The 27,690-nt window shown below is 40.0% G+C and overlaps 1 protein-coding gene across 1 annotated transcript; it reads right to left on the reverse strand.

Annotated features, from left to right (window-relative positions):
• Positions 1–1,924: 1,924 nt before the first annotated feature.
• Positions 1,925–21,707, reverse strand: LOC114480313 (F-box/WD repeat-containing protein 7-like). Its single transcript, XM_028474341.1, has 13 exons — positions 21,485–21,707; positions 17,031–17,113; positions 16,125–16,260; positions 14,503–14,637; positions 13,495–13,618; positions 10,852–10,961; positions 10,560–10,673; positions 9,321–9,502; positions 6,096–6,321; positions 4,861–4,927; positions 4,644–4,787; positions 3,285–3,434; positions 1,925–2,740 (listed from the first exon to the last, which is right to left on the reverse strand). Exons 1-13 carry the CDS (start codon positions 21,521–21,523, stop codon positions 2,607–2,609), a joined length of 1,644 nt encoding a protein of 547 aa, XP_028330142.1. The 5' UTR covers positions 21,524–21,707; the 3' UTR covers positions 1,925–2,606.
• Positions 21,708–27,690: the final 5,983 nt, after the last annotated feature.

Consider the following 27,690-nt stretch of genomic DNA (forward strand, 5'->3'; position numbering starts at 1 on the left):
AGGTTTCATTTATTCAGACAACTTTTTTTCCTCAGAGGCAACTGCTGATCACTGTGATGTGTCCTTACGAGTTCTTTCTGGGCGTGGCCAACTTTCCGATGTATTCCCCCCCCTCTTTACTCAGGTTTAGTAACACTGCCCTCTCTGGGGGGGGGGGGGGGGGGGGGGTCCTTTGTTACAGACGTATAAGGAATAAATCTCTTCCTGAACGTACAAACATTGTGCTATTATTAACGTGTTGCTGTTTAACATTATTAAAACATTTGTTTTTTTTTTCCCATCAGAAGAAATGGAAACGACAGCAGTAGAAAACATCACCAACAGCTAATCAAAAATCATCTTTATTGTTTGATTTCTTCCTCCGTCCGTCCCTCATGCCTCATCATAACAGCGTCGCTTCTTCTCTCTTCTTATAAAAGCCTGAATATATACATCTTATCTCTGTATTTACACTCTTATTCCTCTCTTTTTTTTTTTTAACACGATTTGTACTCGACTGCAGAGCCTCACGCCTGCTCACTGCTCTACTTGTTGCCGAGGAAACTACCGGCTGCACGTGTTGCTAGGCAACCGTGCTGGAATCATTTATTTAAAGAAAAAGAGTTATCGTTTCTGTATTTATGCGCTGAGATGTGAGAGTTTCCAGGTCTGGACGCACTCGTTTGGCACCTTTTATCTCTCATATGGGCAGGGGTGGACTGGTCATCTGGCATACCGGTCATCAACACGAAGTGAACCGGTCCGGTACGTTTTTTTATTTTTTTGATGAGTTACCAAACATGGTAACAGGTGACCAAAAATGGTCCAAAAGTGGCAAGAAAAGAGTGAAAAGTGACTAAAATGGGCCAAAAGCAGTCAAGAGTGGCCAAAAAATGGGCAAGTAAAGAGGAACCAGTTGGTATGTAATGGAAAAAGGTAGGTTACATAGGCAAAATGTGGCAAACAATAGTAAAAAAAAGGGCACAAAAAAGGCTAAATGTAGGGTAAAAAGGAAATGAGTGGTATTTATTGGGCAAAAGATAGATTATTTGGTTAAAAGGTGGCCAAAAAAATAAATAAAGGACAAAAAAATGGATAAAAGTGTCAAAAAGAACTTGCAAAAATGGATAAAAAAATAGAAAAAAGGGACATTTATTGACAAAACGAAGCTTATGTCTGAAAAAAGTGTCAGAACTTTTTGAAAAAGGGCAAAAATGGGACAAAGGAAGTTGCAAAATGACCAAATGAAAACAGGTAAAAAGGAGTTAAAAGTTTCCCCCCTTTTAAGGTTTTCTGGGGGAATAATGATTAAAATGAAAACATAAAGAGCCACATGTTGAGAATCACTGACGTAATAATGGCTTCTAGGTGTTGTCACTGATAATGTAGTGGGTTGGTCTGGACACAAAACGCCAGGGCTGAATTTTTGTCCCAGTCCACCCCTGCACATGGGTCATTCCATGTCATTTCAACTTTTTCAGATATGGAGCCATGTGTCAATTTTTGCACGTCCTTATTTTTCTTTCATTTTCAGCCTCCAATATCTCAGAAACTACATCACAAAGGGAAATGGAATTTAATATAGTAATACAGCTCCACCTACTCTATCCGAATATATAAAAATATCTGCTATATGTCCGATCTGGTGGACATGTCTGTCTGGAACATGTTTGGCCCTTCATTAAACAACTTAGCCACTCAAATAACAGCAAATATTGAAAATCTTTTACATGAGGCCATTGTGTCATATAATCCTGTATTGTTTATTCATTTTTCACTTGTATATTCTGAGAGAGTAGGTGGAGCTGTATTACTATACCATATTTCAGTTTCCTTGTGCTGTAGTTCCTGAGATATAGGAAGCTGAAAATGGAAGAAAAAATGAAGACGCACAAAAAACGACACAAACCCCCCACCCCCCCCTCACTAAACTAAAACTGTACAGTGGGACTATTGAATAGTTAAGGAACAATTGGTAAAAAACTCTGAATTTTTTTAGACCAAAGTGTGTGGGATGTCCTGAAAATTTGTTGAAATGTCATAGAATGACCCATATCTAAAACAGTCCATGGACCACAGGTTGATTATAGATCATTTTAAATCAGAGCTGCAGTTGTGAGGCTCTGATTCGTTGGTTAACCCTCTGTGTTGCACAAAGCAGGGAAATGGTGTTCAACCTGTGGTTTCTTCAGCCTTTCAGGCTTTTAAAAAAAATGTTTTTAGTTAATCCGTTAAACGTGAAAGAGCGTCGCGTGCACGTTGTGGAGAATACTGACTCTGGGTTGTCGGCAATGGTTGTCGGTAATGGTTAGCGTATGTTGCGCGACGGCGTGAGATCGAGTAGCTTCTGATTGGTCGTCGATGGTTCAGCAGCAGTAAACGATGTAAACGCCCTCCTTACATTCAAGTAATCCGTACGTTCCGGTACGACTCAAACACTCCCACGTTGTCATGGAAACCTGTAACATCCACGTTTTGAGTTTTTGGTCCATCAAACATTCAGCCGTCGTCTTCTTCAATGCTTTTTCGCCGCATTCCGGACAGATCCGGTCGAGTTCGTAGGATTAAAGTTAAAATGTCTCAAAAAGCCTGAAGGAGGAAGCTTAATAGGCTCCGCCCCCCCCCACTCAGTCTGCCTCCTGTCGGCTGTCCTCCAGGTCAAAGTCCAACACCAGTAGTTTGGTTTCCTCGGTGCCGTTCCTGCTGCCGGCAGCACACACCAGCCGGGTGTCGGACGCCCGGATCCTCCAAACCACGCCCCCTGTATGGGGGCACGTTATTGGTTAAAACATAGATCCGGTTCTAAATGGATCATTCACTTTTACTGTCGTACATGTGCTACATCTGGACATGGGCCACACGTGGAGAAAACAACTCAGAAAACACACAAAATGGCAAAAAAAACACCAAAAAAATATGCAAATAGACACAAAAACACTCAACGACAAGAAAACACACAAAACAGAACTGGAAAAATACACAAGACGACGACAAAAAGACAAAAAATGAAAGAATCCTCAAATTGATGACTAAAACACAAAATGACGGTAAAAACACACAAAATGAAAACCAAAATAAACTAAAAATGGCAGAAAAATACACAAAAATAACCAAAGAAAATATGCTAATAAACACACGGAACAGAAAAAATAAGAACATGAAAAACATCCAAAACGACAACAAAAACACACAATATGAGAGAAAAAAGTCCACACAAAGAGCAGGAAAATGAAAGAATACACTAAATGAAACAAAAATATTTATTAATGATTTAACAGAGCGTGTGTGTGTGTGTGTGTCCTGACCTGAGCCCCGGCTCTGCAGAGCCACCACGTCCCTCAGCCACACCCCGGTCCTCAGGTCCCACAGTTTGACCGTTCCGTCATCAGAACTGGATAAAACCAGACCTCTGCAGAACTGCAGGCAGGTCACGGCCGACCCGTGCTTGTTGGGACCTGAAGGAGAGGGTGGAGTCCATCAGACTAAAGCAATGGAAATACATATCAGACTAAAGCAATGGAAACACATATCAGACTAAAGCAATGGAAATACATAACAGACTAAAGCAATGGAAACACATAACAGACTAAAGCAATGGAAACACATAACAGACTAAAGCAATGGAAACACATATCAGACTAAAGCAATGGAAACACATAACAGACTAAAGCAATGGAAACACATATCAGACTAAAGCAATGGAAATACATATCAGACTAAAGCAATGGAAATACATATCAGACTAAAGCAATGGAAATACATATCAGACTAAAGCAATGGAAACACATATCAGACTAAAGCAATGGAAACACATATCAGACTAAAGCAATGGAAACACATAACAGACTAAAGCAATGGAAACACATATCAGACTAAAGCAATGGAAACACATATCAGACTAAAGCAATGGAAACACATATCAGACTAAAGCAATGGAAACACATAACAGACTAAAGCAATGGAAACACATAACAGACTAAAGCAATGGAAACACATAACAGACTAAAGCAATGGAAACACATAACAGACTAAAGCAATGGAAACACATATCAGACTAAAGCAATGGAAACACATAACAGACTAAAGCAATGGAAACACATATCAGACTAAAGCAATGGAAACACATATCAGACTAAAGCAATGGAAACACATATCAGACTAAAGCAATGGAAACACATGACCTTTTATTGGACAGCACATTTTCTAAGAGAACTGATTGGTCAGGAGGCGGGACTTCATCACTCGCTAAAATCCTAGCCAGAGCTAAACCTGCTCCCGACCAGGCTATCCATTCAGCATAAGTTTCCATGATGATTTAGCTCAGTAAGACGTTAGCGAGCTTCGTAGTCCAGCACATACTGATTAAATCCTGGAAGTTTGCGTGGTAAGAGCCAATCTAGATTCAGAACATACCCACAAAATGTCTGCAAAAGCACACAAAACAACAACAAATATACACAAAACGACTTTAAAAATACACAATTACACTAAAAGCACAAAAAACGACAACATAAACACTAAATTACAAACACGTGAAACAACAACATGAACACCTAAAGCGACCCTGTTTTCCTATTGCTGTTCTGATTGGTGGTTTTTCTAAACGCTGATATGAATGTTGATCAAGTGACCCTGATGTCAGGTGACCCACTGTGGTCTCTCACCCTGCAGCGTGTGCAGACACTGTCCCGTACGCACGTCCCAAACGCGCACGGTGGAGTCGGCGTTGCCCGACACCAGGATGTTATCACGCAGCTCCATGCCGCTGGTCAGCGATTGGTGGCCCGTCAGCGTTTGGACACACCCACCTGAGGAAGACACGCCCACCAATGATTGACTGGCTTCAAAGAGCGTTGGGTGTGTGTGTTGTGATGGTTGAACCTGTGTTTGCGTCCCACACTCTGATGGACGTGTCCAACGATCCACTGACCACCAACACACCGTCAAACTGTGGAGACAACAGCTACACTTTAGCATTAAATCATTCATTCATCCATCATTATTAGTCTATTATTAGTCCATTATCAGTCCATTATTGGTCTATTATTAGTCCATTATTAGTCCATTATTAGTCCATTATTAGTCCTATTCCATTATTAGTCTATTATTCGTCCTAGTCCATTTTTAGTCCATTATCAGTCCATTATTGGTCTATTATCAGTCCATTATTAGTCTATTATTAGTCCTAGTCCATTATTAGTCCATTATTGGTCCATTATTAGTCCATTATCAGTCCATTATTGGTCTATTATCAGTCCATTATTGGTCCATTATTAGTCCATTATTAATCCATTATTAGTCCTATTCCATTATTAGTCTATTATTCGTCCTAGTCCATTATTAGTTCATTATCAGTCCATTATTGGTCTATTATCAGTCCATTATTAGTCCATTATTGGTCTATTATCAGTCCATTATTAGTCCATTATCAGTCCATTATTAGTCCATTATTAGTTCATTATCAGTCCATTATTGGTCAATTATCAGTCCATTATTAGTCCATTATTGGTCTATTATCAGTCCATTATTGGTCTATTATCAGTCCAATTCCATTATTAGTCTATTATTCGTCCTAGTCCATTATTAGTTCATTATCAGTCCATTATTGGTCTATTATCAGTCCATTATTAGTCCATTATTAGTTCATTATTGGTCTATTATCAGTCCATTATTGGTCTATTATCAGTCCATTATTAGTCTATTATTAGTCCTAGTCCATTATTAGTCCATTATTGGTCCATTATTAGTCCATTATCAGTCCATTATTGGTCTATTATCAGTCCATTATTAATCCATTATTAGTCCTATTCCATTATTAGTCTATTATTCGTCCTAGTCCATTATTAGTTCATTATCAGTCCATTATTGGTCTATTATCAGTCCATTATTAGTCCATTATTAGTTCATTATCAGTCCATTATTGGTCAATTATCAGTCCATTATTAGTCCATTATTGGTCTATTATCAGTCTATTATTAGTCCTATTCCATTATTAGTCCATTATTAGTCCATTATCAGTCCATTATTAGTCCATTATCAGTCTATTATTAGTCCATGATTGGTCAGATGCAGCTTGCATGTGATTGGTCAGGTGCTGCCTGTGTGTGATTGGTCACCTGCAGCGAGTACACTCTGTTGGTGTGTCCCTGCAGCGTGTGCAGACAGGCCTCTGTCTCGGGGTCCCACACTTTCACCATGCAGTCGTATCCTCCCGAGACCACGCGCCGCCCGTCGTACTGCACGCAGCGCACCGCCGCCACGTGTCCCGTCAGCACGTGCTCACAGCGGCCCGTCGACACGTCCCACACACGCAGCGTGGTGTCCCGGGACCCCGACACCACCCTAAGAGAGAGACACCGTCAGCATGGGACTATGTGTGTGTGTGTAGATGTCTTCAATGGTTTCCATGGAGACCAGGGGGAGGCCAATGAAAGTGTGACAAGTAAAAATATGGACTTTATATCCAATAATCAAGACTTACTATCTCAAAATACTGACTTTTTAAAATCTCATAATCACTTTTAATTCCATTATTTACGACTTAATTTCTCAATTCACAATTATGGCTTTCTATTGAATAATTACAACTTTTCATGTCATAATACTGACTTTATAATTAATAATTAAGACTTACTATTAGGGGTGCACTGGCAGATCATCAATATTTTTTATTTTATTGTAAAACATTGAACAATATCTACGAAACGTGTTGTTTTAACTCCACATGAGCTAGTTATCTCAAATATAAATTAAAAGTTTAGAACATTGCTGTCCAAAATACTAAATTATATCACTTTTTTTAGCCTTTCATTTTTTTTTATTTTAAAAAGCTAAATAAATGTGTCCAACAAGTTACACTACAGACCTGTTTAGAGCTCTTTGGCTAAAATAAAGCGTACAGCAGTGTTTAGTTTAACAAATAAAGGAAATGACAGGGTTTGGGGTAGATGGTATAATAATAATCTACAGGACAAACTATAAAAACATCTTAAACGACCAATAAAGTCAAATTATTCATCTAAAAATATTCTGCAACAGTTTACAAGATAAAAGCTTCTAAAAGTCAAACATTCTAAAAACAAATAAAGTGCAGCATGTGTAAAATTTTCATAAGTCAACGTGTAATAACAGAATAAACATGACACAGGTTAGTTGTTCTCACACTTATTACAGTCACTTATACATTAGTGTGAGGTTTTTATTTATGTACAAAGCCGTAAACTCCATCATTTTCTTCATAGTCGTTTTGTTCTTTTCACTGATCACAAGCTCTAACAGCACTCCACTGGCTGTTTGCTCCGTTAGCTTAGCTTTAGCATTAGCTTGATTTCTAGCTTCAAATGCTCCACACTCAGCGGTGTGGTGGTGTCTTTTAGTGAATGAGTCAGCATTTTGTTTGCAGCTCCACCATGACTTATTTCCTCGTTACAGGAATTAGAAATTGCGATCCTATGCTCTCTTTTTTTGTGTATTACTGCGTACATGCTAAGCTAACCGTGCTCCAAAAGGTGACTGTTGTTGTTGTCCTGTGTAGCAGAGGCATGCGCAGCACGCACATGCACACATGAGCTGGTGGGTGGGGCCTGTCAGTCATCTCACAGTAGAAGAGGACAGTGAATTACTCTATGACAAACTTTAAGGGGTGTGCAGAGGTAGAAAAGATCGGTGGAAAAAAAATATGCAAAGATCGGCCAATCGCTTTTATTGGCTTTTTATTTCATTATTTACCAGTTCATATCTCGCAATTATGGCTTTCTATTTCATAATTACAACTTTTTATCTCAAAATAATGACTTAATATCTAATAAATACAACTTACTAATATTTAAAACTTTCTATCTTAAAAGAACTTTTTTAATCTTGTGACTTTTCATTTCTATTTCATAATTACAAGTTAAAAATGAACTGACCGCAAGTGGAAAAAGTTGATCTGAAACATATTTGAATAATTATTAACTACGTATGTGTAAACCATAGAGCTGTAACATAGTTGCCACAGGTTTGTGTTTAATTACATTGTAATTGACAGTTTTTATAGAATTTCCATTTCAATTACAATTACAAAGTAAAGTATCTGAACTCAATTACAACTAGAACTGTGGCCCGTGGAAGTACGTCACGAAGGATGACGGGCTTGTGGCGAGCGTCAGGACACAGGCCAACGTGCCATTTGCAGTGAACAGGTGGATACAACGTTTTGGAAGATGTTATTTAAAGTGGAAAAGTTACAGGCCAAAATGCGCTTGCACCCATTTTAGCGCCACCTAGTGGTGCACTTTTTGGTATGGGTGATCTCTGTGCTCTTCTATAGTTACCCTGTAAATTTCACTGCCCTCAACATAATAATTCAGCAGAAATAAATGTTTGTTTATTTATGTGTTATGATGTAAAAAGCCACGCCCACTTTGACCAATCGCAAATAACTTTGAGATATTGCCTCAGGGGGGACCCAAGATCATACCCTCCAAATTTGGTAAAAATTGGTCTTGTCATTTAGGAGATATAAATATTCATTATTTGTAGCGCCCCCTAGTGGCCTACATCATTAAAATTTGGCGCACTTCCTCACAGTCACATGCCAACTAAGGATCTAAGATTTGGTGTTGTTAGCATTTATTTTGACCGAGATATGCGCCAGTTCGCATTTTTATCGCTAGCTAGAAAACTTTACTCATTAATAATTTGCGCATAATTTACCCGGACAAACTCATTTAGTTAACTGTATATCACGTCCAACTGAAGACTCTATGTGCCAAGTTTCACGCTGATTGGACAAAACCCCAAGGAGGAGTTCGAAAAAGTATGTTTTACAGTTTTTGCAATTTTGCTCCGACAAAAGTTCAGGCGGAAATGGGCGTGGCCTAGCCCAGGTGATTCAGTGCTATTCAAGGAATCTGTGGATATGAAGGTTTTAAATTTGCAACAAACGGTGTGGGAGTTATTGACCAAAACGCGTTGACCTTTGTTATAGCGCCACCTGCTAGCAGACATATGTGAATTTTTGCGTCCAAGGTACGCGGGGTGGTCTGGACCCAACCCCCAAAGGGCATGGCCCTACCTTGCACGGTTTAGCCTGCAGCACTACTTTTACCGGGGGAAAAATAAAATGTAACGTTTATAATAATCGGAACGATTACAATAGGGTTCCTAGCACCGCTGGTCCTAGGAACCGCGTATGCTTACATATGCAGTTCCTTGGCCCCGCGGGCTTGGCCCCCTAATTATGATTGTAATTAATTACCAAGTACGCTATTACAATTATAATTGACCCCCAACCCTGGTGTGTGTGTTACCTGTTGTCATGGAGACGAGTGTTGCTGTAGGTCAGAGGTGTGTGTTACCTGTTGCCGTGGAGATGCATGCAGCGCACGGTGGACGCGTGTCCGTACAGCGTGTGCGTGCACTCCCCGCTCTCGGCGTCCCACACGCGCAGCGTTCGGTCGGTGGAGCCACTGATCACCGTGGCAACTGCCATCTGACTGCACCACACGCCGCCGCTGTGACCCGACAACGTCCTCAAACACTGAGAAAGGGGCAAAGATGTTGATGATGTCATCAGTTCAACGCACAGTTTACTTTAACATGTACACGCACACACGCACACAGAGAGACACAAATGTAATTTCGTATGTTCATTTTTGTGTTATCTTCCGCAATTTTTTAGACTTTTTTTGAGTCATTTGTTGTATTTTTGTGTGTATATTTGTTGCCCCCTTGTATACTATTGTTGTTATTTTGTGTACTTTTGTTTTCCATTTGTGTATTTCTCTGATTTTCTGCATGTTTTTCATTTAGTGGTTTTTCTTTAGTTATTTTGTGTGTTTGCTTTGGGGCCTACATGTTCTATGGCTTTCTATTTCATTATTACAACTTTTTATCTCATTACAATGACTTTATATCAAATAATTAAGACTTACTGTCTCATAATAACGACGTTTTAAAATGTTCACCAGTTTCCAATGTCTGATTTACATCAACCTATCAAACTAAGCTTTATCCTGAGTTATAAATAAATAAACACGTGTGAAACTAGTGAAAGGCAGTTACCATGGTAACAGTGGAGGGGGGAGGGGGCAGGGCTTTTTAAAGCGCCAAACAGCTACAAAGTTGATTTTTTTTAAAGTGCTTTATTAGCACAAACTGAACATGTTTGTTCAAACACACACACAGGTTTGTGTCACATTCTTTACTGACGTGACACGTGTGTGTGTTCTGAGCAGCTGGTTACCATGGTGATGGCCATGGCCTGCAGGTGTGTGCTCTCTCTCTCTCTCTGCTCACTCACTGCTCGCTCGCCCCCTTTTTCAGGGACGAAGCAACGACTTTAAATTCAACTGAAAATAAGTTTAACCAGTTTCCATGACAACCTGACACACACGCACAGACACGCACACACACACGCGCGCACACACCCATGCAAACACACACGCACGGACGCACACACGCACACACACACACACACACCTCGACTGACGGCGCTAAATTCATTGAAAGCGGCCAACTTCAAAGTGGAGAAGTGAATAAAAGTTTGTTTGAATTGAGAATTAAAACGCGACCCTTCAAAGTAAAAGCTTGTATACCTTTCCTGTGACGGCGGACCAGACTTTCAGCGTGTTGTCGTCCGAGCCGCTAACGATCAGATTGCCGCTGAACTGGAGACACGTGATCACATGATCGTCGTGACCTTTCAGCACCTGCACGTAGTAACCACACAGTCAGATAATGTGTGTGTGTGTGTGTGTGTCTGTGTCTGTGTGTGTGTGTATGTGTGTGTGTGTGTGTGTGTGTGTGTGTGTGTGTGTGTGTGTGTGTGTGTGTGTGTCTGTGTCTGTGTGTGTGTGTATGTGTGTGTGTGTGTGTGTGTGTGTGTACCATGGGTTCCCGTGCGTCGCCCCTCCTCCAGTTGGACTCTATCCTGTGCTGTCTGATGTAGGACGATTTCCACGGGCTGACCGGAGAAGTCGCCACGTTCTCCGAGATTCCTGCGGGGATAAAATCAAACGTCACAAACTCATCATTTGCTTTAGAAAGTTTACAAAATAAATCTCAAAAAGCATGAATATAGCTCAGTTACATTTAGGTTTGTGCTTTGTGAACAACATTGATTCAGTCAGATAACAAAATACATTTAAATGGGAAAAACGTTGCTTCTTGTGTCAAATATTGTTATCCGATTAATTTAGATTAATCGAGATTAATTAATTACAAAGTCTCTAATTAATTAGATTTTTTTTTTTTTAAATCAAGTCCCACCACCAAATATAATATAATATAAAATCTAAAGTATAATAAAAGGGTAATGATGATGATGATGAAGTACTGCAGCTAGCTTCATTAGTATGTCAGCGCGGTAGTGAGAGTTGCCTCATTGGTATGACTGCTGAGCTGCCAACGGATCCCGACTGACTGGCAGAACGCCCAGACACACACACAACGACACACACACACTCCTCCTTCATTCAGCGCAATGCAGTAGTCGTGTGTGTGTTACACTCATAGAAAGAAACGTCTGTGACATACTGCTTTCTAATTGTGTGTGTGGTTTTTTTTTCACCCACACACCTGAGACTCAAACTCCTGCAGCTGAAAACACACACACACACACACACACACACACACACACACACACACACACACACACACACACACACACACACACACACACACACACACACACACACACACACACACACACACACAGAGTTTCAGGAGATTAACTCGACCGCACCCTGAAGGTATCTGCTGAGCGACGACGGCCTCGTCCGCTTTACATTCAAAAACCAACACAACTTTATTAGCATTAAAACACGCCACACGGCTAACGATCAATGCTGTCCCTAATGTTTATAAAGAAAACTTTAGCTCAGACACGTAAGAAAGATGTTATGATTATAACATGCTAGTTAACTATGGAATGTCAATAGCTGGGTTTCATTACAGATTTTCGCAAAATAAAAGCAATATTTCTAAATGTCGACAACGTAGAATTGCACTTTGAACATGTTTCCATTAAACGTTGTTTTGGGCTGGAGCCTCATAAATCCCTTGAAATCTCATCCCGTGAGACTTCGGCGCACCTCTTTATAACACTCTACATTCCTTTGTTGATTCACGCCTAATGTGGCACTAATAATTTTTTTACTAAGAAATGTCTGGGTCTCCTCTTCTGTCCATACTTACCGTACAGCGTCATGCTTACTCTGAGAGAAGTGGTCATGTGATCAGGTACGTCACGTCCTATGTCGTGTATTTGCGGAAAAAGTGTTTCCATAACACTTTTGCGACACATTTCAATATCGAAACGACTGAAATACCTCCTCATCAAAGCGTAAAAACATTTTTTGCGATAATTTGAGAGTTTTTTCGAAATTTCGATGTTTCCATTACCAGTTTTTATTGCGCTATTTAGATTTTGCGCATTTCCAAGGGTAGTGGAAATGCAGCCACTGTCGTACTGTAGTTTGAGTAGCAGGTTTAGCAGAGCAGTTACAAGTTATTTACGAGCATTGAGCAAGGAACGTTCAAGTACAGTGAGATTTACCCGATCTCTGCAGATTAGATACAGCGTAATTAGAAGAGTTAGCTTAGCAGAGCAGCTATAGTACATTTGTTAAAGCAGCTACAGCATGTTTAGTAAAGCAACTGTGGCATGTTAAGGAGAGTTAGCTTAGCATATCAGCTACAGAATGTTTAGAAGAGTTAACGTACTAAAGCAGCTACAGCATGTTTAGGAGAGTTAGCTTAACAAAGCAGCTACAGCATGTTTAGGTGAGTTAGCTTAGCAGATTAGCTACAGCATGTTTAGAAGAGTTAACTTAGTAAAGCAGCTACAGCATGTTTAGGAGAGTTAGCTTAACAGATTAGTTACAGCATGTTTATTAAAGTAGCTACACCATGTTTAGGAGAGTTAGCTTAGCAGAGCAGCTACAGCATGTTTAGGAGAGTTAGCTTAGCAGATTAGCTACAGCATGTTTAGGAGAGTTAGCCTAGCAGACCAGCTATAGCATGTTTAGGAAAGTTAGCTTAGCAGATTAGCTACAGCATGTTTAGGAGAGTTAGACTAGCAGACCAGCTATAGCATGTTTAGGAGAGTTAGCTTAGCAGATTAGTTACAGCATGTTTATTAAAGTAGCTACACCATGTTTAGGAGAGTTAGGTTAGCAGAGCAGCTACAGCATGATTAAGAGAGTTAGCTTAGCCGATTAGCTACAGCATGAATAGTAGAGTTAGCTTTGCAGAGCACAGCTACAGAATGTTTAGATTAGCAGAGATGCTAAAGCATGTTTAGCAAAGCAGTCATGTCCTCTCTTTGTGCCAAAACAAACAAAATATGTTGCTGAATGTTTTAATTTCCATTTGGGAATAATAAACTAGCGTCTTATCTGTCATCTTCAACACTTACGCACTACTAGTCTCAGTAGTTTGTATGAGTTTCAGAGGAAATATTTAAAAGAAAGAAAACACTAACAAAGAAAAACAATACAAACAACTAGCTAACTAGCTAACCAACCTCACCTTCCTCGCGACACTTCTCCCTCCACAGCAGGTTGTCTTCTGCCAGGATCCTCCAGTATCTGCAGGTCTGAGCCGCCATCAGCAGGTCTTTGGGAGTCAGGAAGGTCAGTGTATACAGGGCCAGCTGTAAACAAACATGTAAACAAACACAAAGAAACATGGAAAAATACAAGTAAACAAACATGGAAACAATGAAGTAAACAGCAGCACTTCAACATCCAAGTCATCCCTTTAGGCTGTCTTCAGCATCAGCTAACATAAGCTGACATTAGCTAATGGCAGCTGTTGTTAGCAAACGTCAGCTGGTTAAAGTCTATGTTAGCTAAAGTCTACGTTATCTAATGCTAGCTGTTGTTAGCAAACATCAGCTGGTTTAAGTCTACATTGGCTAAGTTTAGCTAATGCGATATGTTGTTAGTGAATGCCAGCTGGCTAAAGTCAACGTTAGCTATTGTTAGCAAACATTAGTTTACTAAAGGTGACGTCCATCGGCTAAAGTTGACATTAGCGGTTGTTAGCAAACGTTAGCTGGCTAAAGTCGACGTTAGATGACGGTAGCACACATCAGCTGGTTAAAGTCTATGTTGGCTAAGGTTAGCTAATGCTAGCTGTTATTAGCAAATGTCAGCTGGCTAAAGTCGACATTATTTGACGTTAGCAAACGTCAGCTGGTTAAAGTCTACGTTGCTAAGGCTAGCTAATGCTAGCTGTTGTTAGTTAATGCTAGCTGTTGTTAGCAAACATCAGCTGGCTAAAGTTGACGTCAGCAAACATCAGCTGGCTAAAGTCAACATTAGCTAATGCTATCTGTTGTTAGAAAACGTCAGCTGGCTAAAGTCGACGTTAGTTGATGTTAGCAAACGTCAGCTGGCTAAAGTTGACATTAGCAAACGTCAGCTGGTTAGAATCAATGTTACCTAATGTTAGCTGTTGTTAGCATATATCAGCTGACTAAAGTCGACAATGCTAGCTGTTGTTAGCTGTGGTTAGCGGGAGTGTGTGTCGTACCTCTTTGGGCAGCAGTGAGATGAAGTCTCTCTGGAACTGCGGTTCTATCACTTGCATCACGTGCTTCACCTGGTTGGTCTCACAGCGGTCGATCAGCTCGTCCAGAGCCAACAGCCTCTCAGGGCCGCTCCACGTCTGCAGGACACCAACGAGAGGACAACCGTGAAGAAACAACTGCACAAACTTTGAGAAGAGACGCAGATGTTCAGATGTTCAGATAGGTCAAAGTGAACTATGTTGATGTTTTAAGGCAGTGGTTCTCAACCCTTTCAGGCCGTGACCCCCAAAATAAAGGTCCCCCACTGTAGCTGAAGGTGGTTGAACACAGACATGAACATTGAAGAACAGTCATGTGGAGACAGGACCATCTATAAGGGGGAATAAAGGGGAGAGATTTTTGGGGTCCATCCATAAAGTCAGTAAAATTATGGTCCATTGTTCTATGAATCTGTGACAACCACATTTATTTATTCATCAGAATAATATCCACTGTTATCCAGGAACGTTTATTATTATTTAGGCCATAGTACATAGTCATCTTAAAGATGCAAATCCTTGTTTTAATTTAAAAGTGAACAGAAATTGTGAAAAGGTGGTGAAATGGGATTTAAAAAAACACAGAAGTTGGTTAAAAGTTGCAAATTAGAGTGGGTAAAAACAGAGAGAAAAAGTGGTAAAAACAGTTCAAAGTTTCAATATTGGAAAAATTACTTTAAACTGGCAAATAATGGGCATGACAAAAAGTGAATGTGGCTAAATTGGCAAAAAAAAAAAGCATGAAATATGATGAAAATAGGTTAAAAGTGACAATAATGGGTCAACATATGCGATATTAGGTGGGAAAGTGGTGGAAAGTCTTGAAAGTGGAAAAAATTTGCAAAAAAGACGTTGAAATGTGATGGAGAAGAGTCAGAAATGGGAATAATGTAGCAAAAATTCATTAAAAGGAGCAAAAATATGTCAAGAAAAAGTGATGAAAATAGGTTAAAAAAGTTTGGTGTAGTTGCATAAAAAAGGGAAACATGAGCAAAAATGGGCTCAAATTGTTTAAGAAATATTCTTAGTTACTCAAAGGCATCTGGTGACCCCCTCCCAGTGTATGGCGACCCGAAGGTTGAGAATCCCTTTTGTAATTAATGAACTACAGTATCTGGGTTCGAACCCAGAGGTTGCACTCCAGTCCAGGAGGTGGCAGTAATTCACCTAAAAAAGATTAAATCCACTTATTTAATGTATTATTTAAAATATTTTTAACATTTCCTGGTGTTTTATTTTGTTAAAAACCCAAGTACCGTACCTGCGTCTGTGTGTGTGTGTGTGTGTGTACTGAGTTACATAAGAGCAGCTGGAGGCTCCTAGTTGTGTTTGCTTTGTGTGTGTGCAGTGAGTGGACACACACACGCACACACAACAATACAAGAAAACTATGAAAATGATTGTAAAACAGAAAACCAAAACAATAACAAAAATACAAAAACAACAAATATTAAAAAAACAAAAAACAAAAAGAACAAAATTATCAAAAAAAACTAACAAAATATACAGAACAAAAAATAACAAAAAGTCACAAAACAGCAAAAAAAAAAAGCTTAAATTTCACTAAACTGAACTCGTTAACCCACCTGGAAGGTGTGAAGCCAGTCCTGGAGGCCAGAGGGGGGCGGGCCAGACGCAACACGCCGCCGCTGAGCTGAATGCCCATTGGCCAGCCTCAGGTCACCAAAGGTAGTGGGCGGAGCCTGAACCAGGCTGGAGGGGCTGAGGAAAAGAAACCAACAGAGGACATGAGGAGATTTTTAGTGTTTTAACCATTTTTACATTTTATATCTTCTTGTTCCTTTACGTTTTCACTTCAGCTATGGCTAAACGATTAACTGCATTTGCAAATAAATCGCAATATGATAAAATGACATTTCCTGACCACAAAGGCTGTGATTTTGAAAAAAATAAGACAAGAACGCTGTGGCACAACTGCCTCAGGCTGGACAGATGCTGACACTGCATAAAGTTAAGAACCAAAAAGTGACAAGCAAAGCGTCTCGCTGCCCGCTCTGAGGGCCACAACGGACTCGGCACGGGCACATTCGTGGGGGATGCACCGCCGTCTGCGGGGGTATGCGGTCCATCGCTCGGAACCCCCACCCTGCGTCAGCTGAACGATATTTTCCAAAATCGTTCAGCTCTATATTCAACTACAGCATTTGTAAGAGCGTTATCTTAGAAAAGCAGCTACAGCATGTTTAGGTTAGCAGAGATGCTAAAGCATGTTTAGCAAAGCAGTTATGGCATGTTTACGTTTTCATTTTTTTCCTCTTCTTATTTTTTTATGTTTTTATATTTTTTCAACAATGTTTTACTTTATTTTTTTATCATATTTTTATGTATTATTTGGGGATTTTTTGTTTTCATATTTCATGTTTTCTTTCTTTTTCTTCATGAAATAAAAAATAAAATAATCCATTGAAAGGAAAATTAAAAGAGAATGTCCAATAGTGTAGCTCTACCTTGTGTGGAGGGCCGGGGCTTACCTGAGGTATCCGCTGCCTTTGCAGTGTTTTTTCCCCGATGGAAACAGCCGTCCGTCTGGGCCGTGATCCAACTTCCTCTTCATCTGTGGAAATAAAACAGAAAACAGCTCAAATACACGAGATTTAGCAGAGCTTGTTCACCCTGTAGTTGGCCACCGTTGATGAGGGTGTCTCGCAGAGGTGAAAGTAACAGATTACAAGTACTCATGTTATGCATACTAAATTTTTAAATCAGTCATTTGACTTGTACTCAAGTATGTTTTAAAAGAAGTAAAGTAATTCATTACATTTCTACACCCAACCGTTACTGAGTAAATCATTTTTTTTTTTTGTTTTAAAATGATAAACAGACATTGTGAAACTACAAAAAAAATAAAATGACCAGACAACAATCAAATGCATCACATCACAGCAGACCAATCAGAGAAACTAGTAACTTTTTCTTTGAGTACTATTGGTGATAGGGGGATTTAAAGGAGGGATCGTGCTAATTTGTCTAAAAGCATGACATTTTGCACACATGACCTACTGGATTGTAATCTGTGAGGAGCGAGAACCCATTCTCAAATGGGTCGCCATATTGGGTTATTCAAAAATGGCAGACACCCAAAAACAGGTTTTTCTGTTACTAGCCTTTAGCCAACCAAAAATCAAAAACACTTTTCTCAGGTTTTGTACCTCAGGGATTCTAAATATGGCCTCGCCATATTGGAAAATCCCAATTTGAAAATGTGACGTGACCCTTCAAGATACCTGTGTGGATGACAGTGTGATGCATTCAGGTACCTGTGGTGATGCTATGATGCGTTCAGGTACCTGTGGATGACACTGTGATGTGTTCAGGTACCTGTGTTAATAACACTATGATGCATTCAGGTACCTGTGAATGACACTGATGTGTTCAGGTACCTGTGGTAACGCGTTCATGTACCTGTGGTTATGCTATGATGCATTCGGGTGCCTGTGTGGATAACACTATGATGCATTCAGGTATCTGTGAATGACACTGTGATGTGTTCATGTACCTGTGGTAACACGTTCATGTACCTGTGGTAACACGTTCATGTACCTGTGGTGATGCTATGATGCGTTCATGTACCTGTGTATAACACTATGATGCGTTCAGGTACCTGTGGATAACACTATGATGCGTTCAGGTACCTGTGGATAACACTATGATGCGTTCAGGTACCTGTGGATAACACTATGATGCGTTCAGGTACCTGTGGATGACACTGTGATGTGTTCAGGTACCTCTGGTGACGCTGTGATGCATTCAGGTACCTGTGGTGATGCTATGATGCATTTAGGTACCAGCGTGGATAACACTATGATGCGTTCAGGTACCTGTGGATGACACTGTGATGTGTTCAGGCACCTGTAGTAACGCGTTCAGGTACCTGTGGTGATGCATTCATGTACCTGTGGTAATTCTATGATGCATTCAGGTACCAGTGTGGGTAACACTATGATGCTTTCAGGTACCTGTGGATGACACTGTGATGTGTTCAGGTACCTGTGGATGACACTGTGATGTGTTCAGGTACCTGTGGATGACACTGTGATGTGTTCAGGTACCTGTGGATGACACTGTGATGTGTTCAGGTACCTGTGGGTGACACTGTGATGTGTTCAGGTACCTGTGGGTGACACTGTGATGTGTTCAGGTACCTGTGGGTGACACTGTGATGTGTTCAGGTACCTGTGGGTGACACTGTGATGTGTTCAGGTACCTGTGGATGACACTGTGATGTGTTCAGGTACCTGTGGTGATGCTGTGATGCATTCAGGTACCTGTGGATGACACTGTGATGTGTTCAGGTACCTGTGGTGATGCTGTGATGCATTCAGGTACCAGTGTGGATAACACTATGATGCATTCAGGTAATGTGGTGACGCTGTGATGTGTTCAGGTACCTGTGAATGACACTGTGATGTGTTCAGGTACCTGTGGATGACACTGTGATGTGTTCAGGTACCTGTGGATGACACTGTGATGTGTTCAGGTACCTGTGGTGACGCTGTGATGCGTTCAGGTACCTGTGGATGATGGTCGACAAATTTGCACATTTCTTCCCCTAACAGAGCAGACTATAGCATTTTTTGGCACAAAGGACAGTTTAACATCACGTCCCGCTCTCACAAAGAAGGGAAATGTGCTTTTATTCTGAAGGGGGATTGTTTTGATTTCTCAAAATAAAAAGTGTCTGGTTTTGCAGAGCAGCAAAGACAGATGCAGCACGAGCAGGAACTGTTCTACGTTGTAGATTTAATGAACGTGAAATCGGAATGTTTCAGTTTATTTCAGAGCGCCGTGAAAAGTTTCCTGGGGCGTAAATAATCAATGGTTTGGTTGAGTTTCTTTTTTTTCTTTAATCTGTGTTAGTTTTCTTTCTTCTTTCTGTGAGACACAGATGAGAAGACGACCCTGAATGAACGCAGGAATGCAGAAAATCACAGGAATGTTGGCGTGCAGCAGCGCTTTAAAATAGAGCGGCTCATGTAGTCACACACTGACAGCCCAGAGTGTGTGTGTGTGTGTGTGTAAAACTGTGTGTTCAGCTCATTCCACACTAGCTCAGGTGTTAGCATGAGAAAGCCAACTGTGGTCCAAAAGCTGCACGCTAATGCTAACGCTAACAACAGCAGTAAGAATAATAATTACAGTAATGATGTAAACAATAAACAAGCTTAAGACTCTCGGTTTTAGGGGGTTTTCATTAGTTTTACGCATCAAATCAAACCTGATATTGGAATCAAAATCACACATTTAAATTAGTAAAATTAATTACAGTAACTAATTAATAAATAATTGTTATTATAATAGGAAAATAATAAATGAATTAAAATATCTGCGTTTATCATATATATTTACATTCTCTATCGCAGTGAGAACAGCTTTTGTCGTGACATAAATTATAAAGTATCTTTAAATACTCTCTCTAGTCATAGTCAACATTTATTTATTCATCTGAATAATATCCACTGTTATCCAGGAAAATTATTATTATTTGTGCCATAGTAAAAAGTGATCTTAAAGATGTAAATACTTGTTTTAATCAGACATAAAATGGGTTAAAAGTGAACAAAAATCGTGGAAAAGGTGGTGAAATGGGATTTTAAAAACCACAGAAATTGGTTAAAAGTTGAAAATTAGAGTGGGCAAAAACAGACAGAAAAATAGTTAAAAAGGGTTCAAAGTGTCAAAATTGGAACAATTCCTTAAACTGGCAAATAATGGGCATGACAAATGGTGAATGTGGTTAAAATGGCAAAAGGAGCAAAAATATGGCAAGAAAAAGTGATGAAAATAAGTTAAAATGTGGCAAGTTTGGTGTAGTTGCAGAAAAAGGGTAAAAATAAGTTCAAAATGTTCAAAAAATATTCTTCATTTCTTGAGGGCATCTGGGATCCCCCTCCCAGTGTCTCACGACCTTAAATGGTGTCCCGACCCCATGGTTGAGAACCCCTGCTTTACTATATAATATATGTCACTGGTACAGCAGAACACAGCATAGTGCAAAATAATAATAATAATAATAATAATAATAATAATAATAATAATAATAATAATAATAATAATAATAATACACACTACAAGGAGTGTCAACCTGTGACAACAAATGCAGACATGGTAAAAAAAAAAGAACAATTTTTTTTTTATTATTGTTGTAAGATTTATAACAATAATAATAATGATAATAATAGAAATAATTATAAATGTAAAAATTACAGTACCATTTATTTTGTAAAGAGAACGAACCAGATAATAATATAATAGCAAAATAAAAAAGAGATGTATTATAAAATTAGTTTTGTGGTGGGAGCGAACCTAATTGGCTACTTCTACTACTATTATTATTTTTATTATTATTATTAATAATAATAATAATAATAATAATAATAATAATAATAAAACATGTAAAATGTACAGTACCATTATTTTGTAAAGAGAACGAACCCGTTAATATTAATAATAAAATAGAAAAATAAATAGACTTAAAAAAAAAACAGGTTGTTATAAAATTAGTTTTGTGGTGGGAGGGAACCTAATTATCTACTTCTACTACTAATATTATTATTAATAATAATAATAATAATAATAAAACATGTAAAATGTACAGTACCATTTGTTTTGTAAAGAGAACAAACCCAATAATAATATAATAAAAAACAGGTTTGTTATGAAATTAGTTTTGTGGTGGGAGGGAACCTAATTGTCTACTTCTACTACTAATATTATTATTAATATTAATATTATTAGGATGGAGGTGGTCACGTGATGCCGGTTCCGCAGTGGTTCACACACGCACGCGCGCACAGAAACGCCTCGTCATCTCGGTGGCACGCACGCACGCGCTCTGCGCCCTTCAGCTCCTTCATTGCAGTAAATCAAACCCGAACCCGGCCCTCCCGCTGGTCCCGGTGGTCCCGGACCGGCGTCGGTCACTCACTTTGTAGAAGATGAGCTTCAACGTGCCGTAGAAACCCATGACGAAGAGCTCCGAGCGCCGCCGGGAAAACCCGAACCCGCCGTCAGCTAAATCCACACACGAACCCACGGCACGAGGAAGAACCGGCTCCGGTCAACGGACCGCGTGACGTCAGAGGGACATCCGGGACTGTCCGCGTGAGGGTCGTTGGAACCGCTGCTTCACGAGCGTCTGACGAACGACTCTCTCTCTCTCTCTCTCTCTCTCTCTCTCTCTCTCTCTCTCTCTCTCTCTCTCTCTCTCTCTCAGGGACAAGCACAGACTTGCCTAAACTGACACAGAAATGTGTCACAGGAACCAAACAATCAGTTTTTTTTTTTTAATTTTAAGTATAATTTTCATAATATGAAGAAAATTAAAGAAGCACATTATAATAAATATTGAGTAACATTATTAATTACATTTCTTAAATAATTTACCTAACCCTGGGAGCATTGTGTGCAGAGTTTACATGTTCTCTTCAGGTGCTCTGGTTTCCTCCAAAGTCCAAAGTGGCAACGTCCAAACGCTCAAAAACACAGAAATTATACAATATTATACACACATTAACAGCGTAAAACACACACACACAAACTTCATAAAAACACAAACATCATACAATACATATAAACAGCATAAAAACACACAAACTTCATAAAACACAGAAATATAACACAGACATCATAAAAAACTCACACACAAACCTCCTAAAAACACACAAAAATCATGAAACACACACGAACATCCTAAAACATACACAGACATTAAAAAACGCATGCAAACCTAAAAACACACACAAGCGGCATAAAAATACATAAATATAAAACACCATCATCGGCGGTCACTCGTAGTCGAGTATGACTGTCCTCCTTCTTGGACCTTGTGGGTCTTCAGGTGGGCATAGAGGCCAATTCTGGACCCAATTATTCTGGTGCAGTATTGACATGGGAATGACCTGTTTGGTGGTGGCTCCCTCCTTCCTGAGTCTGCGCTTGTCTTGTGCAGCATGGTGGAGGTCATCATTATATTGTGCAGCACCCTCACGGACAAGATTTCTCCATCTCGTCCTGTCTATTGCCTTGTCTTCCTAAGACTTGCGGTCTATGTGGCACTTCCTCAGGTTTGCCTTGATGTTATCCTTAAACCTCTTCTTTTGGCCTCCCGGGGCCCGCTTCCCTTCAACAAGCTGGCAATAAAGGACTTGTTTTGGGAGGCGAGAGTCAGGCATGCAGATAAGGTGGAGGATAGCAGCAACAAAGATGGAGAATAGTGTTGGAGCGATGACACATCCTTGTTAGACCCCCTTAGGACCTGACGGTTTACTGAGTCGAAAGCTTTGGTGAGGTCTATGAAGGCCATGTATAATGGTCGACTTTGTTCCCTGCATTGTTCTTGCAGCTGTCGAGTGATGAAAATCATGTCTGTGGTGCCTCTGCTTGGGCAAAATACACTCTGAGACTCAGGAAGAATGCTTTCTGTCAGGATTGAGTCTGTTGGCCAAAACCAAAGCAAGGGCTTTCCCTATGGTCGATTGGAGAGAAATCCCATGGTAATTCACGCAGTCTGCCTTCTCTCCCTTCTTAAATATGGACACAATTAAGTTATCCCTGAGCAGCGCAAGATTTCCTCTTTTCCACATATTTTAAGAAGCAGGGTATGACTGTGCTTAAGAAGATCAAATCTGCCTTTTTTCAGGACCTCCGCTGAAATGCTGCCAGGTCCCGCAGCCTTGTTGTTCCTCATCTTCCTAATGGCCTTTCGCACCTCATCCAGGCTGGGTGGTCCTCCCATGCTTTCTACTATGGGCCGTTGAGGGAGTTGTTCAAGAGCCTCCATCTCAAGAATGGTATCCCTGTTTAAGAGGTCCTCATAGTGCTCCTTCCACCTATTTGCAATTTCCTCCTTGTCCTCCAGCAGCAAGAGACCAACCTTAGAGCAAAGGGGGGTTAGTCAGCGGCAGCTGGGGACATACAGTATATCGCTCTTATGGCATCGAAGAAACCTCTTGTGTCACCAGAGTCAGCAAGCTGATCGATCTCCAGAGTCTTCTTTGTCCACCACTAGTTCTTCAGTTTCCTAATTTACGTTTTGGATGACTGCCTTTGCTTTGGCATGGGGTGCTCTTTTTGGCTTGCAATGGATGTCATTTTGCCAGGTGATGAAAGCTTGCCGCTTGGTGTCAATTAGTTGCTGAATCTCAGTGTCATTCTCATCATACCAGTCTTGATGTCTCCGCTTTTTGTGACCGAGGATGCTTTTGCAGGAATTCATGGAATGTGTGCTCCAGTGTTTTTCTGTATCCTTTGGACAGGACACTGTTTGGGCAACGTTGTGCTAAGAGCATACTGTAGCTCTTGTTGGTAGGTGGTGTCACCCAGCAGCTCAATGTTAAACTTTGGCCTGCTCTGTCTTATCTGCCTCCATCTTTTCTGCATTAAGCATATCGACATGATAAAGAGAATGAGGTGGTGGTCGGTCCAGCAGTCGTCTGCTCTAGGCATTGCTCTGGTGTTAAAGACCTCACGGCGGTCTTTGGAGCGGACAATGACGTAGTCATCGAGATGACACAGTTTGGAGCGAGGATGCATCCATGATGTTTTTAACTTAGTTTTCTGGCGGAAAAGTTTGTTGGTGATAACCAGGTTGTGCTCTGAGCACTTGGTTAGCAGTAGTGTACAATTGGAGTTTGTGTTTCTGACCCCGTCTCTCCCCAGCGTGTCCCTCCATAGGTGGTGATTTCTTCCCACTCTGGCATTGAAGTCTCCAAGTAGGATTAACTTGTCCTCCTTGGGGACTTCAGATAGAATTTTGTCCAGGTCAGCATGGAAGGAGTCCTTAACTTCGTCCTGTGCATCAAGTGTTAGTGCGTAGGCACTAATGACTGTGACCATCTGACTGCTGGCAAGCATAAGGCGTATGGTCATTAGGCGCTCATTGATCCCCACAGGGAGTTCATGTAGGTGGTTGATAAGGCAGTTAATAGCAAAACCCACACCATGTATTTGTGACTCATTTACAGGATTTCCTTTCCAAAAGATAGTATATCCACCTTTTTCCTCTTTCAGCTGCCTTTCATCAGCCAGTCGGGCCTCAGAGAGTGCTGCAAAGTCGATCTGGAATTTCCTTAGTTCTCTGGAGATGATAGCAGTCTGTCTTTCAGGTCGATCATTGGCTTGGTTGTCCGTGATGGTCCGCACATTCCAGGCTCCAATGTATAACTGTCTTCTGTTTTTCTGACCGCATGGTGGTGATCCCTCTGGATGCGGTATTCCAGACAAAAAATTTTTAGGGTGCTTTTTCTAACCCCCTCCCCTACTGGGGTGACCAGAGTGGATCCTCAAAAGGACTGCTTAGTCATGGGTACAGCTGCCGAGAAGCTCTTTTTGCCTCAGTCCAAGAACTTAAAGACTGAATCTGACACCCACCGCCTGTGTGCCAGGTTGTGGCTAGGAACTGCCGGACTTCACTGTCCAGCCCCCGTTATCACTTCCTGATCGCCACAGGACTTCGCCACTTCTACCGTTGAGGTCTTTGGATCACACTTCATCTGGAACCTCACCTTCGACCTTACCGCCTTGGTTGAACCTACCAGGAGCTAGGCTCCCGACGGCATCAATTTTAGGATCATTGGACCACGCAAGGTTCTCCACCACAACACACACACAATGAGCCTTAAAAAATACACACACACGATCACTGCAAAAGACACACGAGTAGCATGAAAACACACAAACATTATAAAACAAATGAAATGGAAAATGATGCAAATGTCAAAAATACAAATTCTAAAAAATAAGAGAAACGACATAAAAGTTCACTCCCACCTCCTGCACTACAGGGAGAACAGAGGATGGAGGGATGCTGGACTTTCATTAGAGAAGTAGAAGAAGAGAGAAAACTTACTCTGCATGTGCGGCTCATTTCAATACCAGCGAGTGTGTGTGTTTCTACGCTCCGAGCAGAGAAAAACCACTTCAAAGCACAAACACTTCAAAGACTGAGGCAGATGTGGCTGTGTGTGTGTGTGTGTGTGTGTGTGTGTGTGTGTGTGTGTGTGTGTGTGTGTGTGTGTGTGTGTGTGTGTGTGTGTGTGTGTGTGTGTGAATGCAGAGGATCAGAGGAACGATTGATTTTACAGCAGATGATGTTTGAACTCTGACTTTGATCACTTTACGTCACTCAACATCCAATTTAACACAAATTGTCAAATCAATCAACAGGAAAAAAGAAAAGAAATAAATACATGAAAAAAGAATGAATGAATGAATAAGAAAATCAACTTAAGAAAAGAAAATGTAACAATAAAAAGATGGAATAATGTCAGCATTTACAATGACCAATTTAAACATTTTTACAAGAAAGATCAAAGGGTTTGTGTGTTTTTGTTTTGTCCTATTGTGTATTTTTTTTTTCGTGTCATTTTCATGTTGTAAGTGAATGCTTTGTGTGCTTTTTGAGTATTTTTTTTGATGCCGTTTTCTTAATTTTTTTGTAGTGATGAGTATTTTTCAGTTTTTTCCGAGTCATTTTGTGTATTTTTTTGTTTTAGTTTTGTATGTTTGCTGTGTCATTTTTATGTCATTAATTTGTGGTTCTGTGTGCTTTTTAGTGTATTTTTGTAGTTTTCTTCATTTTTTTTTCCAAAAAACCTTTTCTGATTTTTCACTAAAATGTGCAGGTACGTCTTCACAGAAAAGGAACCAATATATTGTTTACTGGAATATTGCACTATACTGGTGTCACTGGTAAGAAACACCCTATTTTTTGTTTACATAAAGCACTATTAGAGATAATTATTTGTTTACATTGGTATATTGACACTTATTTACAGAAATGTGGCACTAAAATAGTGTCACTGTTCATAGGACACTTTTTCAATTTATTGTCTTTCAGAGATGTAAAATAAAAATTGTATTTTTTCACCTAATCTTTTTTTTCTTGTTATGTCATAGATATCATTATCGTGAGCTTTGTATCGCGTATCGTATCATATCGTGAGGTACCCAGAGGTTCCCACCCCTAGTGATGAGTAACTCTTTTTCATTTTAGTTTTGCATGTTTTCTGTGTAATTTGTTGTTGTTTTTGTTGAAAGTTATTTTGTGTTTTTTGGTGTGTTTTTGATGCTGTAGCTTTGTTGTAGTCAGCATTTATCAATTATTTGTGATTCACTTTGTGTATTTTTGTTGTTCTATTCCTTTGGTTTTTGCATTAATGTTGTTTTGTGTATTTTTTTGGTCATTTTGTGAGTTTGTATGCTTATTTTGTGCATTTATGTTGTATTTTGTACTTTTGTGGAATTTTTTGTGTTTTTTTTTTTAGTTAATTTGTGTATTGTGTTGTGTTGGACCCTGAAGGTTGTTCCAGCTCTGGCCTGAAAACAAGCTACGCCACACAAATTACTCACACGTGCTGTCCTTTACAGACTAAAGTGGGTCAAATGTGGATATTGTGCAGCTGTTGTTGATAAAATGTGTATAAAACTTTGCAGATCATGAAGAAAAGATTGTGGCTCACGTGACCCAGCTCTAACGTACAACATATCGATGTTAGTAATAAAGTCGTCAGTGTTGATGCTTCAGGCACCAAAACAGCATTTTCAGCACCGAGGAAAATGTGGTATTTCTGTCTCTAATCAGCACATTTCTTTACTTTCATACAGTTTCACAGACACAAAAGTCAGATTATAAGGTCAATATGGTTGTTTAGTGGTGAACATGAAGCAGATGTTTACGCTCCCGTCAGAGAACAACAGCGGGAAAAACACACACACACCTTATAGTGCCTCCTATCCCGTGGATGATGCCACAGGGTTAAGGAAAGGTGTTAGGAGACTTCCTAAAGGAGTTAGAGAAAGGCCATCACGTTGTTTTGATGAACACTAATAATCTGACGGCCGCAAAGGTTAGTGACGTCTGCCGTGGTGAAAAAACTACACATTTCCAAAAATAAATTAAAAGCACATTTATAACACTTTCCACTGTGCCTCTAACCGCTGATATAATCTCAAATGTTTGGTTTTGAATGTAAATCAAAGGAAAAGAGGCTACCAGGCTACGAGGAACAAGTGAAACTAAAAGAACGTCACAATGAGAATTATTGCTCACACTCACAAATCAGCAATAATTCTAAACAAGTAGGATTTTATAAAATTGTTACATTTATGCAAGATATAGGTTAACATAACGTT

The sequence above is a fragment of the Gouania willdenowi genome, chromosome 18, assembly GCF_900634775.1.
Source record: "Gouania willdenowi chromosome 18, fGouWil2.1, whole genome shotgun sequence".
In the NCBI taxonomy this organism is placed as follows: domain Eukaryota; kingdom Metazoa; phylum Chordata; class Actinopteri; order Blenniiformes; family Gobiesocidae; genus Gouania; species Gouania willdenowi.

Bases quoted from the DNA above. Each gene is read 5' to 3' on its own strand.
- LOC114480313 (XM_028474341.1), bottom strand. From the start codon at position 21,523: ATGGGTTTCTACGGCACGTTGAAGCTCATCTTCTACAAA. The intron at 10,962-13,494 runs GTGAGGTTGGTT...TTATCCCCGCAG, and splicing joins GGAGAAGTGTCGCGAGGAAG to GAATCTCGGAGAACGTGGCG. The intron at 4,928-6,095 runs GTGACCAATCAC...TTGTCTCCACAG, and splicing joins ACAGAGTGTACTCGCTGCAG to TTTGACGGTGTGTTGGTGGT.